The sequence below is a fragment of the Oncorhynchus mykiss genome, chromosome 9, assembly GCF_013265735.2.
Source record: "Oncorhynchus mykiss isolate Arlee chromosome 9, USDA_OmykA_1.1, whole genome shotgun sequence".
NCBI lineage: Eukaryota > Metazoa > Chordata > Actinopteri > Salmoniformes > Salmonidae > Oncorhynchus > Oncorhynchus mykiss.
Window position 1 is genome coordinate 47578143 of NC_048573.1, and position 12648 is coordinate 47590790.

Sequence of the window (12648 nt, forward strand, 5' to 3'; positions counted from 1 at the left end):
ACTGAACCAAATATACAACCCTGGGGGTTCTTCTTAACTGAACCAACATTTGTTCCATAAAGAACCCCGTAAGATGCTATTTATGAATTATTGCTACTAATTAAAATAAAAAATATATATATAGCTAAGAATACAATATAATAAACATACACTACACGTACAAAGGTATGTGGACACCTGCTCGTTGGACATCTCATTCCAAAATCATTGGTATTAATATTGAGTTGGGGCCCCCTTTGCTGTTTTATTCGGTCGGGCACTGCTGGTCGGGCACTGCTGTTGAGCAATTAGGCCTGGCTCGCAATCAGCGTTCCAATTCATCCCGAAGGTGTTCGATGTGGTTGAGGTCAGGGCTCAGTGTAGGTCAGTCAAGTTCTTCCACACCAATCTCAACAAACCATTTCTGTATGGGCTTTGTGCACAGGGGCATTGTCATGCTGAATCAGAAAAGGGCCTTCCCCAAACTGTTGTCACAAAGTCGGACGCACAGAATCCTCTAGAATGCTGTAGTGTTAAGATTTCCCTTCACTGAAACTAAGGGGCCTAGCCCAAACTATGAAAAACAGCCCCAGACCATTATTCCTCCTCCGCCAAACTTTACGCTTGGTATTGTGCATGGTGACCTTAGGCTTGTGTGTGTGGCTGCTCGGCCAAGTGAACCCATTTCATGAAGCTCCAGACGAACAGTTATTGTGCTGACATTGCTTCCAGAGGCAGTTTGGAACTCGGTAGTGAGTGTTGCAACTGAGGACAGACAATTTTTACACGCTACGCGTTTCATCACTCAGTGGTCTCCTTCTGTGAGCTTGTGTGGCCTACCACTTTGTGGTTGAGCAGTTGTTGCTCCTAGAAGTTTCAGCTCTAGCAGGGCAGATATTTGACAAACTGACTTGTTGGAAAGGTGGCATCCTATGACGGTGCCACATTGAAAGTCACTGAGCTCTTCAATATGGGTAGTTTTACTGCCAATGTTTGTCTATGGAGATTGTATGGCTGTGTGCTCGATTGTATACACCTGTCAGCAACGGATGTGGCTAATATGAAGGGGTGTGCACCACAGGAGGCTGTTGAGGGGAAGACAGCTCATAATAATGGCCGTAACGGAGGGACAGGATAGGGACTCTTTACTGAGCTCACAAACATAATGTTTAAGTTCAGAGTTCTCCTGCTTCAGGCTGCTCAGAGATCCTCTTATTCAGTTCAGAATTCTTAACTCCAATTTTCCTCTTTTCACAGACGCTATCCATCTCCTCCTCAGTCTGTCTCAAAACGTTGTATCATCAGAGACTACATATCAGAACCCGCTTCATCAGTAGTAGCATAGATTCGATGGATAAACGAGGATAAAATAGCTATTATTGTTGGAACTTTAAAGGCAATCAAAAAAAACATTTCAGTGTCGTAAAAATGATCATGCGACTGAACCAATTCCGACACTTCCGGTTTCTGTCAACATCATTTACGCTAATTTCAGTAAATCCAAAAGTGTCAACGATAGATTGGTGAGTTGCTTGAACAAAGTAATCCACTTCAACAAGGAATGAAATCTCACAACTGCTAGACACAAGCAACAAATGAGCAACAATTGCACTCAATGGACGTATTGCCACGATGTGAGAAACAAATGCAAAGTGTCGCCTAATTTGCATCGCAACAATGCTAGTTTGCAACCACCATAGCTAGCTAACGTTAAATAGTAACAGTTAGGTTGTTACAGTCAGTAGCTTGTTATTGTAAGCGTTGTTAGATTTGACAGTAAGCAATGTTTGACATGGAATGTATGTTGCTCTTGGTTGGATAGCAACATAGCTAGTCATACAATATTTGAGTACCAGTTTACTAGTTAGCTAACTAGCTAGTAAAGAGCTAGCTACCAGTTTAGCTAATTTCACCAGTGCGTTGCTAGCGAAAGGTTAGCTAGCTAGTTGTCAACAGGAAATACAACACTTCACACATTTAGCGAAATACTTTAAGTGGTAATCTAGCTAGTCTGTTAACGTTGGTTTTGGTCAGATTAGAATGGAGAACCAACTTTGACCGTCCATTTTGTTTGTAGTCATTATCTAACGTAAGCTACTTAGCTCATTAACACGAGTTGCAAACTTGAGTTAAAGTGACTCTTAAGCCTAAATTCAAAATGTGGCTCCAGCAAAGACTAAAGGGCCTACCAGGTGTGCTGTCAAGCAGCTGGGCTAGAAGAATGCTCATTGGACTGCTGGTTTTCCTAATCTTCTACTGGTATCTTAGCTCAGAGGGCGCTTTGAGGTTGTTTAGTGGCTCAGGCCAATCTGGGGGGCCTGCCGGACAATGCCTCCAGACTGAGATCCACAGGTGGAAGTCACTGGTGGACCGGGGGGAGGGAATCTACAGCACTCCCCAGGAGAAAGCGGTCACACCTTTTGTCTCAGGTAACGGCCATTTCCTGGTGGACATTGACTCCAACAGACTGTGGGTGGCCTCGTCCTCCCAGCCCGGCTCGGCCCCTGTCCACCAGACTGAGTATTCGCCCATAGTGGGTGTCCACCTCCCTGGGAAGCGGGCCGAGGCGAGTGCAACCATGCTCTGGTTCCGCAAAGGGGCTGTCCTGTCCGTCCACTGTGTCCTCCCGGGGGATAGCTCCGGGTCAGCCCGTGACTGCCTCACCGTCCGAGAGGAGTTCATTGCCCACCGCAGCCGGCCCAACGTCTACCTCCAGAGGATCCACGTCAACAACCCCTCGGAGCGGGCCGCCACCCTGGAGGTTTCCACTGAACCGTCCTTGTTCGGGAGCAAGTTCTCAGCCAGCGTGGAGAAGGTGGAGGACAAAGAGGTGGTGCTGTCGTCGGGCCGCGTGGTTCTGCCGGAGAAGAACCAGATATTGCTGGTGGTGGTGGCCACCAAGAAGCTGGGCAGCCGCATCCAGGTGGCGGCCAAGTCGGAGTACGCAGAAAGTGTGCTGTCGGTGGTGTGGACGTCGGAGCCCATTGAGTCGACCAAGTTGCAGGAGACCTTCACTAGGCTTAGAGAGGGGGCCAAGAAAGAGCTGGGCGAGCTGCTGAGGGCTAACATAGAAGATCTGGTCCAGGACCACCAACAGGCCTGGATGGACCTCTTCATCTCAGGTAAGTAAAAGTCAACGCTGAGATGCCATGTCTTTTCTCTTTACAGTGCAAATACTGTGGTATTTAGTATGTGAGTTTTCTCAGACTGTACAGGACAAAACAATTAATGGATGGGTAGTTCCATTTGATTTCAATCACCTTTTGACTGCACACCTTTTGATTTGAATACACATTTTGTTAAGCAGGCTTTTATATAAAAATTGACTTTTTAATTCTTTAACGTCAATTATCAAAAAATGCGTAAACGTCATTTTCAAGTATGTTGTTTTTTAGACCCTATTTACACCATCTAAGGTGTTTGTGTTGTGCCCACCATCGGTTGAGACTAAGCTTACCCGGCTGCGTCTCGTAATATACAGCAGCATCGTACAGTGAAATATCAGAAGAAATTCACTTTCATTGGAAGGAAAGCGAGAGAAGCGGACTGGGCGGGGGGAACCGTTGCGCAATGTGAGCATGGGCGAGGGAGCTGAGTAGGGTGGGACTAAAGTTGGCAATAGATTAACTTTATGCAAATTCTCTACGATATTGTGGCGCAAGTGACCAGTCGAAGCTCACCATGGCTTCCAGACCCTACTGGATTGGCTGACAATGGCTATTGATACCTAGCACTACCAAGCGTGTTTGCTAGCACCCACATGAGGGTGAAGCTAACGTGGCTAAGCGCGTATCGCTTGTATAGTTCAAACTAGGGTTGCAAAGGGTCTGAAACTTTCTGGTAAATTTCCAGCATCCCGGAGTTACCTCTTCACTGTTGACGTTGAGACTGGTGTTTTGCAGGTACTATTTAAGCAGCCAGTTGAAGACTTGTGAGGTGTCTGTTTCTCAAACTAGACAATCTAATGTACTTGTCCTCTTGCTCAGTTGTGCACTGGGGCCTCCCACTTTTTCTGGTTAAAGCCAGTTTGCGTTCTGTGAAGGGGGGAGTAGTACATAGCGTTGTACGAGATCTTCAGTTTCTTGGCAATTTCTCACATGGAATAGCCTTAATTTCTCAGAACAAGAATAGACTGACGAATTTCAGAAAAAAAGTTATTTGTTTCTGGCCATTTTGAGCCTGTAATCAATCGAACCCACAAATGCTGATGCTCCAGATACTCAACTAGTCAAAAAAAATGCCAGTTTTACTGCTTCTTTAATCAGGACAACAGTTTTCAGCTGGGTTTTCTAATGCTCAATTAGCCTTTTAAAATGATCAACTTGGATTAGCTAGCACAACGTGCCATTGGAACACAGGAGTGATGGGTGCTGATAATGGGCCTCTGTACGCCTCTATGTAGATATTTCAATAAAAATCTGCCGTTTCCAGTGATTTCCAACATTTTTATTTATTTTATTTAACCTATTTAACTAGGCAAGTTAGTTAATCCTTATTTACAATGATGGCTTACCGGGGTACAGTTGGTTAACTGCCTTGTTCAAGGGCAGAATGACAGATTTTTACCTTGACAGCTTGGGGATTCGATCCAGCAACCTACTGGCCCAACACTCTAACCACTAGGCTACCTGTTAAACTGTATTTCTGATCAATTTGATGTTATTTTAATGGACAAAAAAAACAAGGCCATTTCAAAGTGACCCCAAACGTTTGAATGACAGTGTACATTTAAAAGAGTGTTTTTAGATAATTTACGTTAATGTTATTTAAACTTATTATTTAACTTTTTTTCCAAAACATGATAAAATACTTTGGCAACCCTGTTTTGGAAGCTTGTAAATTATATGAAACTCAACCTTTTATATTTTCCAGTAATGAAGACATGGATGCTTTATGGTAGGGTGGGGTATGCAAAATGGGTTTACTTTGAGCACCTCTATCCTAAATGTTGTGTCATTCAGGTCCCAAAAATTACTCTGACCACTTCTAACATGGGAAACTATGTATAGGATTTTTTGTTCAAATCAAAAGGGGTGCGGTCAAAAAGAGATTGAAATCAAATGTAACAACCCAGATGATATTAACACAATCCAGTATTTACAAAAATACAAGCATTCTATCTGATCATGATGAATGACTAACTAATTAATTATGTAGTTCTAGATCAAATGACTATGTAGCCATTTTCTGTTTCCAAATCTACTGTGTGTGTCTCCTGCAGGGGTGGAGATGCGTAAGATCACTGACGCGCATACGCCATCCAGCGCCACGGTCAACACCACACTCTACTACGTCCTCTCGGCCTCGCCGGCACCCCTGCTAGACCGCCGCCTGGGCCCTGAAGAACGCGCCCGCCTGGAATCCAGCCTCAACTACGCCGACCACTGCTTTAGTGGGCATGCCACCATGCATGCCGATAACCTGTGGCCGGAGCGGGTCAGCAGTGTGGCCCAAGTCCTGCAGCTGGTCACCCTGTGGACCCTCACCCTGCAGAAGAGGGGTTGCAAGGTGCTTGTGGCGGCAGGTGCCCATGGCGTCATGCAGGGTGCCGTACTCAGCTTCGGAGGCCTCTCCTTCAACGAAAACCACCTGCAGTTCCAGGCGGACCCGGACGTGCTGCACAACAGCTATGCGCTGCGAGGCATCCACTACAACCAGGACCTGATCAACCTGGCTGTGCTTCTGGACGCCGAGGGTAAGCCCTTCCTGCACGTGTCGGTCAAACCCTTCCTGCATGTGTCGGTCAAGCCCCAGGAGAAACCCGTAGCGCTGTACGCCTGCGAGGCGGGCTGCCTCAACGAGCCGGTGGAGCTGACGTCGTCAATGGTAGAGTCCAAGGGCCACGTGTTCCCGGTGATGGTGACGCAGCCCATCACACCACTGCTCTACATATCCACGGACCTGCGCCACCTGCAGGACCTGCGGCACACACTGCACCTCAAAGCCATCCTGGCACACGAGGAGCACATGGCCAAGCAGGACCCGGGCCTGCCCTTCCTCTTTTGGTTCGGCGTGGCTTCTCTCATCACCCTCTTCCACCTCTTCCTCTTCAAACTCATCTACAATGAGTACTGCGGCCCCAGCGCCAAGCCCCTCTTCAGGAGCAAGGTATAATAACACAAACACAACAAACTGCTTTGAACTGATGAACAAAAAAACTGTCCAAATTGTGCTCTTCTCGCTTAGTTTTTTGTGTGTGGTGGAGAATTCCCTTTCACTTTCATTCCTCTTCGGGTGTCTTTCTCTGTCTCAGCAGGGACATAGTTTGGATGTGTGCTTGGGATGTTTTTTGGAGTGGATTTGCATAATTGCTGTTCCCTGCCTCGCCCTTTTTTTGTGCTGTCTTCCGTACAAACAATTTATTTGGTGATTTCTCATTCTGTGTGAAATGAATCAGTTTGTGAAGACATTTGACGACAAATGCTCTAATCGGAAAGTAAGGCACAATTTATTTTGCAATTCATAGCCTATTAGGAATACATTCTAACATTCAAATTTTATTTGAAAACTTCTGTCATTGAACGCACCAGTGTTAGTCCTCATTTAAAGTGGTGGACCATCCCAGTTCTGTTTCTCAACATTTCACTACATGCAGTAATGCAAGTTGTTTTAATCCATCGATTTCCAAACCCTTACATATATTTCCAAATGTAGCCTATAGCATTTCCCGTCTGTGTGAAAGCAAACAAATATTTTTTTCCCCCAACCATAAGCCTCTAGTGTAGCTAATGTATGTTGTTTAAGATGAGTTCACCCTCTTTTTAATCCCTATACGGGTGCCTTGAAGTCTCTTCTCAATCAACAATGGTGTAAATGTGGGTTTCCAATCTTTTCAGTTCTGTTCGCTTCTATTGTAGCCTAGTTACTACCACCTCAATTTGATACACGGCATACTAATTTCGAGAGGTTTAAAGTACACTGAACAAAAATATGAACATGTTTCATGAGCTAAAATTTAAGGTCCCAGAAATGTTCAATACTCACAAAAAGCTAATTTTTCTCAGTGTTGTGCACAAATTTGTTTACGGCCCTGTTAGTGAGCATTTATTCTTTGCCAAGATAATCTATCCACCTGACAGGTGTGGCATATCAAGAAGCTGATTAAACAGCATGATCGTTACGTAGGTGCACCTTGTGCTGGGGACAATAAAATGTGCAGTTTTGTTAAACAACACAATGCCACAGACCTCGAGTTTTGAGGGAGCATGCAACTGGCATGCGGACTGCAGGAATGTCCAACAGAGCTGTTGCCAGAGAATTGAATGTTAATTTCTCTACCATAAGCGTTGTTTTAGAGAATTTGTCAGTACGTCCAACCGGTCTCACAACCGCAGACCACGTGTAACCACGCCAGCCCAAGACCTCCACGTCCGGTTTCTTCACCTGTGGGATCGTCTGGGGGTGTGCTGAGTAGTATTTCTACATGTAATAAAGCCCTTTTGTGGGGAAAAACTCATTCTGATTGGCTATACCTGGCTCCCCAGTGGGTGGGCCCTATGCTCTCCCAGGCCCACCCATGGCTGTGCACTTGCCCAGTCATGTGAAATCCAAAGATTAGGGCCTAATTAATGTATATCAATTGACTGATTTCCTTATATGAACTGTAACTCAGGAAAATCTTTCAAATTGTTGTATTTTGCGTTCATATTTTTGTTCAGTATAGGCTAGGCTAAGGAACTGTCTGTGCTATGTCTCAAAATTAGAAAGAGACACCAAAACTGGAACACAAACGGGTCCAACGTGGTGGTACGAACTAGTCCGGCAATTATCCGAAAGCTTCTTGATGCCTGTCTCCAATCATGTACAAATACCCATCTATCTACAGCATTGGTTGCAAAATTAGATGTCTCTGTTTTATAATAATGGGCATTACAAAGGAGGAACATTTCTACTGTAAGTGGTTGTCTTTGATTAGTTTTGACTGCCAGTAAATCCCTTTCACCATGTTACATTGTTTTGATTGGGCTGTTTTTTTGGATGATGGTTTCTATTGATTCACTCTGACTAAATTAAGAAATTAAATTGACAGAAGGACTTGGTTCTCGCTGATATTTAGAGAGCTTGCTGTTTCTCATACGTATGTGTGGATAGGTATTTGGCCTATCCCCAACCGATTCCTAGCCGCTAGCTCCTATGCTCTTGTGGTCTTGACGACGGCCAATGCAATGTTGGAGTAGCTTAACATTGTTTTCTAATGTGCCAGGTGGAATTGCTGCCATATTTCTTACACCTTTCCAATCCTCTCAGATCTCCACATTTGCTCAGGGGGTAGAAGCCCTGGTTTAAATTAGCTCTATTGTCGATTTGGGATTGGAGCGTCAGCCAGTAGGAGCTTGCTTCAGTAAACAGCCTTGCATTTCCTGTTTCCTCTTCCTGTTTGTAACCCTCCCCTTTAACCTCACCAGGTGACGAAGCCAAGTGAGGAAATGGAAGCTTAGGAAGCAGCCATGACATCACAGGTGCAGAGTAGCAGCCAGCGATGGCAGCATGAGACAAATTACATTTCCATAAAGTGTGTTACTGTTCATGTCATTGTTTGTCAATGATTTGTATTGAGATGGTCAACAATGTGTATTTGACTTTTGACATGTTGGAGCTGAATTCAGAGAAACATGTTGAAGCTGAATTCAGAGAATGAAGCTCACCTCACCTAATGACCTCTTTCATTGGCAAGGCTAACGAAAGTCTGTCACTGTTTACAATGCTTCCATTTATTTTGGCTGGAAGACCCCCTCGGTTTGAACCAAGAATAGGGATTCTATTTAAATGGTTCTAGACATAGCTTTGTTTTGTTTCTACCATATGGAATTCTGAAAAATGTCAGTTATCCCTTCACCTTTTTTCAAGATGGTGGAAACCTAACCCAAGCTACACACATATATATTTTACCCTGCGATCATAACCAAGTGGGAAGGTGGTATTTACCGCATACGACTGGGGAAAATCCACTTGAATGCCCCTCCAACTGGTAATTACTAGAGGAAAACTTGTTTATCATCCCTGAGCTCCTACTTCTCCCACATGCTGACCTCTGACGTCACCTACAAAGGAAATGACCTCGATAACAGAATTTTCGGCAATTTAATCCAACAAAACATTATTTATAAAAAGCAATCTATTAATATTGTTTTTGAACACCATAATTTGATAAACTAAAAGTACAGCTATTAACGCTGTGGTTGACTCCGCTTGTTGGCCATTAGCCAATCTGCGTTTGTCAACGAGTTCAATGCATGTGAACACATCCAACTGGTATTTACGACTTCACAAGTGGTTATTATTGCAGCTTTACGAAATCATCTCCATTAAAAATGGATTGAGATGTAAACATTGACATTTAAATGAGCCATGGTTCTTTTAGTTGGTTTACTTAAATGGGTTTTGTAGCCTGTATGTTTCCAGTTTCCACTGCCACTTCACACTGTTCACTCTGACACATTAAACCAATAGAATTACATTTGGACATGTAGTAGATTTGTCTACTTCATATAGGCTACTCTTAACATTTAAATGTGTGGTTGCAGCACATTATGTTAATTGATCCACCATGATTTAGTGAAATAATGCACATTAACTTAATGTTGTTTAAATACTCCACAATTACTAGATAAGCTGAGTTTCTACAACTCTGATTTATTGTGAAGTGTGACTTAATTGTTTTCTTCAGTTTTTGTGTTTTTTTTTTGCATTTATTGTTCATCTTTGTTTATATAGCATTTTTAAGGGCTTTTTTCGCATCAGTTATTTTGTTTGTAACTAACTACTGAGTGTGCCTTAACAAGTTTAATTTATTCTGATTACACCTAGAATTTGGTTGGATTGTATTTGAATATTGTATGATAATGTGATTTGGGGGAAAATATGTTGTAAGTTGATTTCAACTTGGATAAAGAATAAATGTATACAAAGAATTTGAATTAAGATGTAAATATGGTAAACAATTTCTGACAGTATACATTAACTTGTTTGTGAATTGAAAGTGAAATCTGTATTTCTAATCAGTTATTAGGCTCTATGCACGTGTGAAGGGGTTTTAATTATGCTTTTAATTAAATTGGTTTAATTACCAAAGGATGGTATATAGCTCTTAAACTACATGTTGTTTTCCACAAAATTGAATGTCCTTTGCGTTCTCTCACCCCACCAAAAATAAAATGATATCAAAGATGGTCAAAACCCACAAGGCCTAATTAGTAATGCAACATGGGGTTTAAATGCATGACAATATGTATTTCTCTGATTTTCCTTTTATTATGGAGCAGACACTGAATTAGGCAAATCAATAACTGCATTCTAGTTATAATTTCCCTTGGTCCCTTGTTCCATTATTCGGCACACTGTAATTTCCCCTTATTTCCCTTTTTATATAAGTATTCAAGAATAGATAAGCAAATATTCAAGAGTGGATGCAGCTGTCATTGAGACCCATATACAGCAAAAGCAATTACACACTATTCATTGAAGATGCAATATGCAGAAATCGCTTCTCCATTTCCTGGTTGCTGAAATTCTACTGGTTTTCCTAATTTCAGTGTGTGTGACAAAACAAACAAGTATAGTGTAGAGAATCATTGTACCATTTACACCGCTATTTTCCATAACCAAAAAAGTTTTTTCAGCTGTTTGAAGCTGGATTACAAAACCGAAAGTAGAAGATGCAAAAACTAAACTTACGCACAGGAAGGATAGAAATATTGCACATAGAACATGTCTACTTCTTACATTTGCGTTCATTGAGAATGACAGATGTATAAATCATCATTTTGATGTGAATTTGGTTGGGTTTCCCAAAAAGTTACATATTGCAGATTTACTTCCTCACTTCATGGAAACACAAATGTTCAACTAATTTAGGAGATTTTCTGATAAAGGAAAACACAAATCATTAAATAAGCAAGAAACTCAATAGCAGTCCATAGATTTGCGTGCAGGTAAGATTATGCCCAGCAGTAGCCAACTTGTTACCTCAATGTATGTTGGAACGAAATATATTGAGTGTAATAACACGGGATATTTTAACTATCTTAATTTGATGGGAAATTGTTGATTAGCCCGTTTTGTAGATTGTCGTCAAAAATGTCAATATGAACATGTATTTCAAAGAGAAGCAAGATAAATTGAGTTAGAATTTAATGTATTACTTTTTTCTGTTGAAAAGCCTTGGGTGAAATGAGGTGAGAGACTTTATTGGCATGTATTCCTCCCTTTGCAGAAATTAAACCACACAATTATCCAACACACGTCACTAGTTGCATCCTATTTATAAGCCTCTGATATCAGGAACAAGCAACATTGCGGGGCCAAATGAGACATGTTTGTAATAATTGTTCACATAATGTCTGCCTTCTCTTTAAATTGCATCATAAAAATGTAGGACTACATCATAACTTTGATATCCGCATTTTACTTTCGGGACGACGAGTCCAAGTCATCTTTGGAGTAACGTTACATGAAAAAGGAATGCCTCGCATCCCTGACTCTGTCCTCGGCTTCTCTGAAAATAATATTTACCAAAATTCAGAACAGCAGACATAAGAGGAGAGTCGCACCAACGACGCAAGAGGAAGCCGACAGCGAATGCAACTATTTGCAGGCAATTGTGAGTATTGTTTTGTTCAATGTTAATAGCCTACAAACCTACAAAACCTTGGTTTACTTGTAAGCCTAGCTAAAATGCTTTTTTTTATTTTTTTAAACATGATAAATATCAACATTATATCCAATAAACAAATGCATTTCGTTGAACTTTTTTCCCACACTAAGTTTAAGCAGAACAATAAAACAAATGTATACCAATGTATTCACAGTGTTTATCCTCGAAAACAACAGATAAGCCTATCTAGTTCACTTCCCTGGTTAGTCAGCCATGTTTGGTGTTGTCCATGGCGAGTCTGTCCTCATGTTAAGGGTACTTTTATATACTTGCTTATTTTCATGTGGTTTTCTTGTGTTTGTAAAGTGACTTTGGGTGTTATGAAAAGTGCTTAATTATTTTTTTTTTTTAAGTGTTATTAAACATAAACATGTATATCCACTTGTATCTATTAAGGTTGTAAAATTATAATTGCATTATTTAATAATCATATTTCATATTTACAATAAGTCTATAGCATTTTTTTTATTATGTAATCATAGATCCTTATCTAGGTATATTTTTTACATATTTTTTTGTTGTTGCAGGTGCTCCCTCTCCGTGTCTTGGCAGTAACTACACTGTTCGTCGCATATTAACTGCTTGTCTGCTCTAGTTTCTGGCTCTGCTTGGCTCAGTCTCCGTTGACCTCAGCTCTAACTTGGACCTGCTGCGCGCCACAAAGGTGACTTTCGACGAGCTGACTTCACGTAGGACCACGGCTATTCTCCAACTCATAGGTGAACTCCAAAACACAAGAAGTCTATGCAGGAGTAAGGAGACAAGCCAAGACCACTGACCGACATTTTACCTGTGATTATGAGGTGAGGATAACAACAATTATGAGCTGAGGACAACAATTATGAGCTGAGGACAACAACAACAAGCCTGTGTTCTCCAAAAAGAAAGGAGGACCAAGGCACTCTTCATATAATTCATTAAAATGCCTATATTTGTATGGCATGTTCAACAGAAACAAAGTTTTAAAAATACGATGCGTTTTGGCTGCATGGCCTTCGCCATGCAAATAATACAAT

At 41.7% G+C, this 12648-nt stretch overlaps 1 protein-coding gene across 1 annotated transcript; it reads left to right on the top strand.

Moving 5' to 3' along the window:
- The first annotated feature begins 1199 nt into the window (after positions 1–1199).
- LOC110532242 (uncharacterized protein KIAA2013 homolog) lies at positions 1200–11076 on the top strand. Its single transcript, XM_021615964.2, has 3 exons — positions 1200–3101; positions 5201–6087; positions 8385–11076. Exons 1-3 carry the CDS (start codon positions 2138–2140, stop codon positions 8415–8417), a joined length of 1884 nt encoding a protein of 627 aa, XP_021471639.1. The 5' UTR covers positions 1200–2137; the 3' UTR covers positions 8418–11076.
- The last annotated feature ends 1572 nt before the right edge of the window (positions 11077–12648 follow it).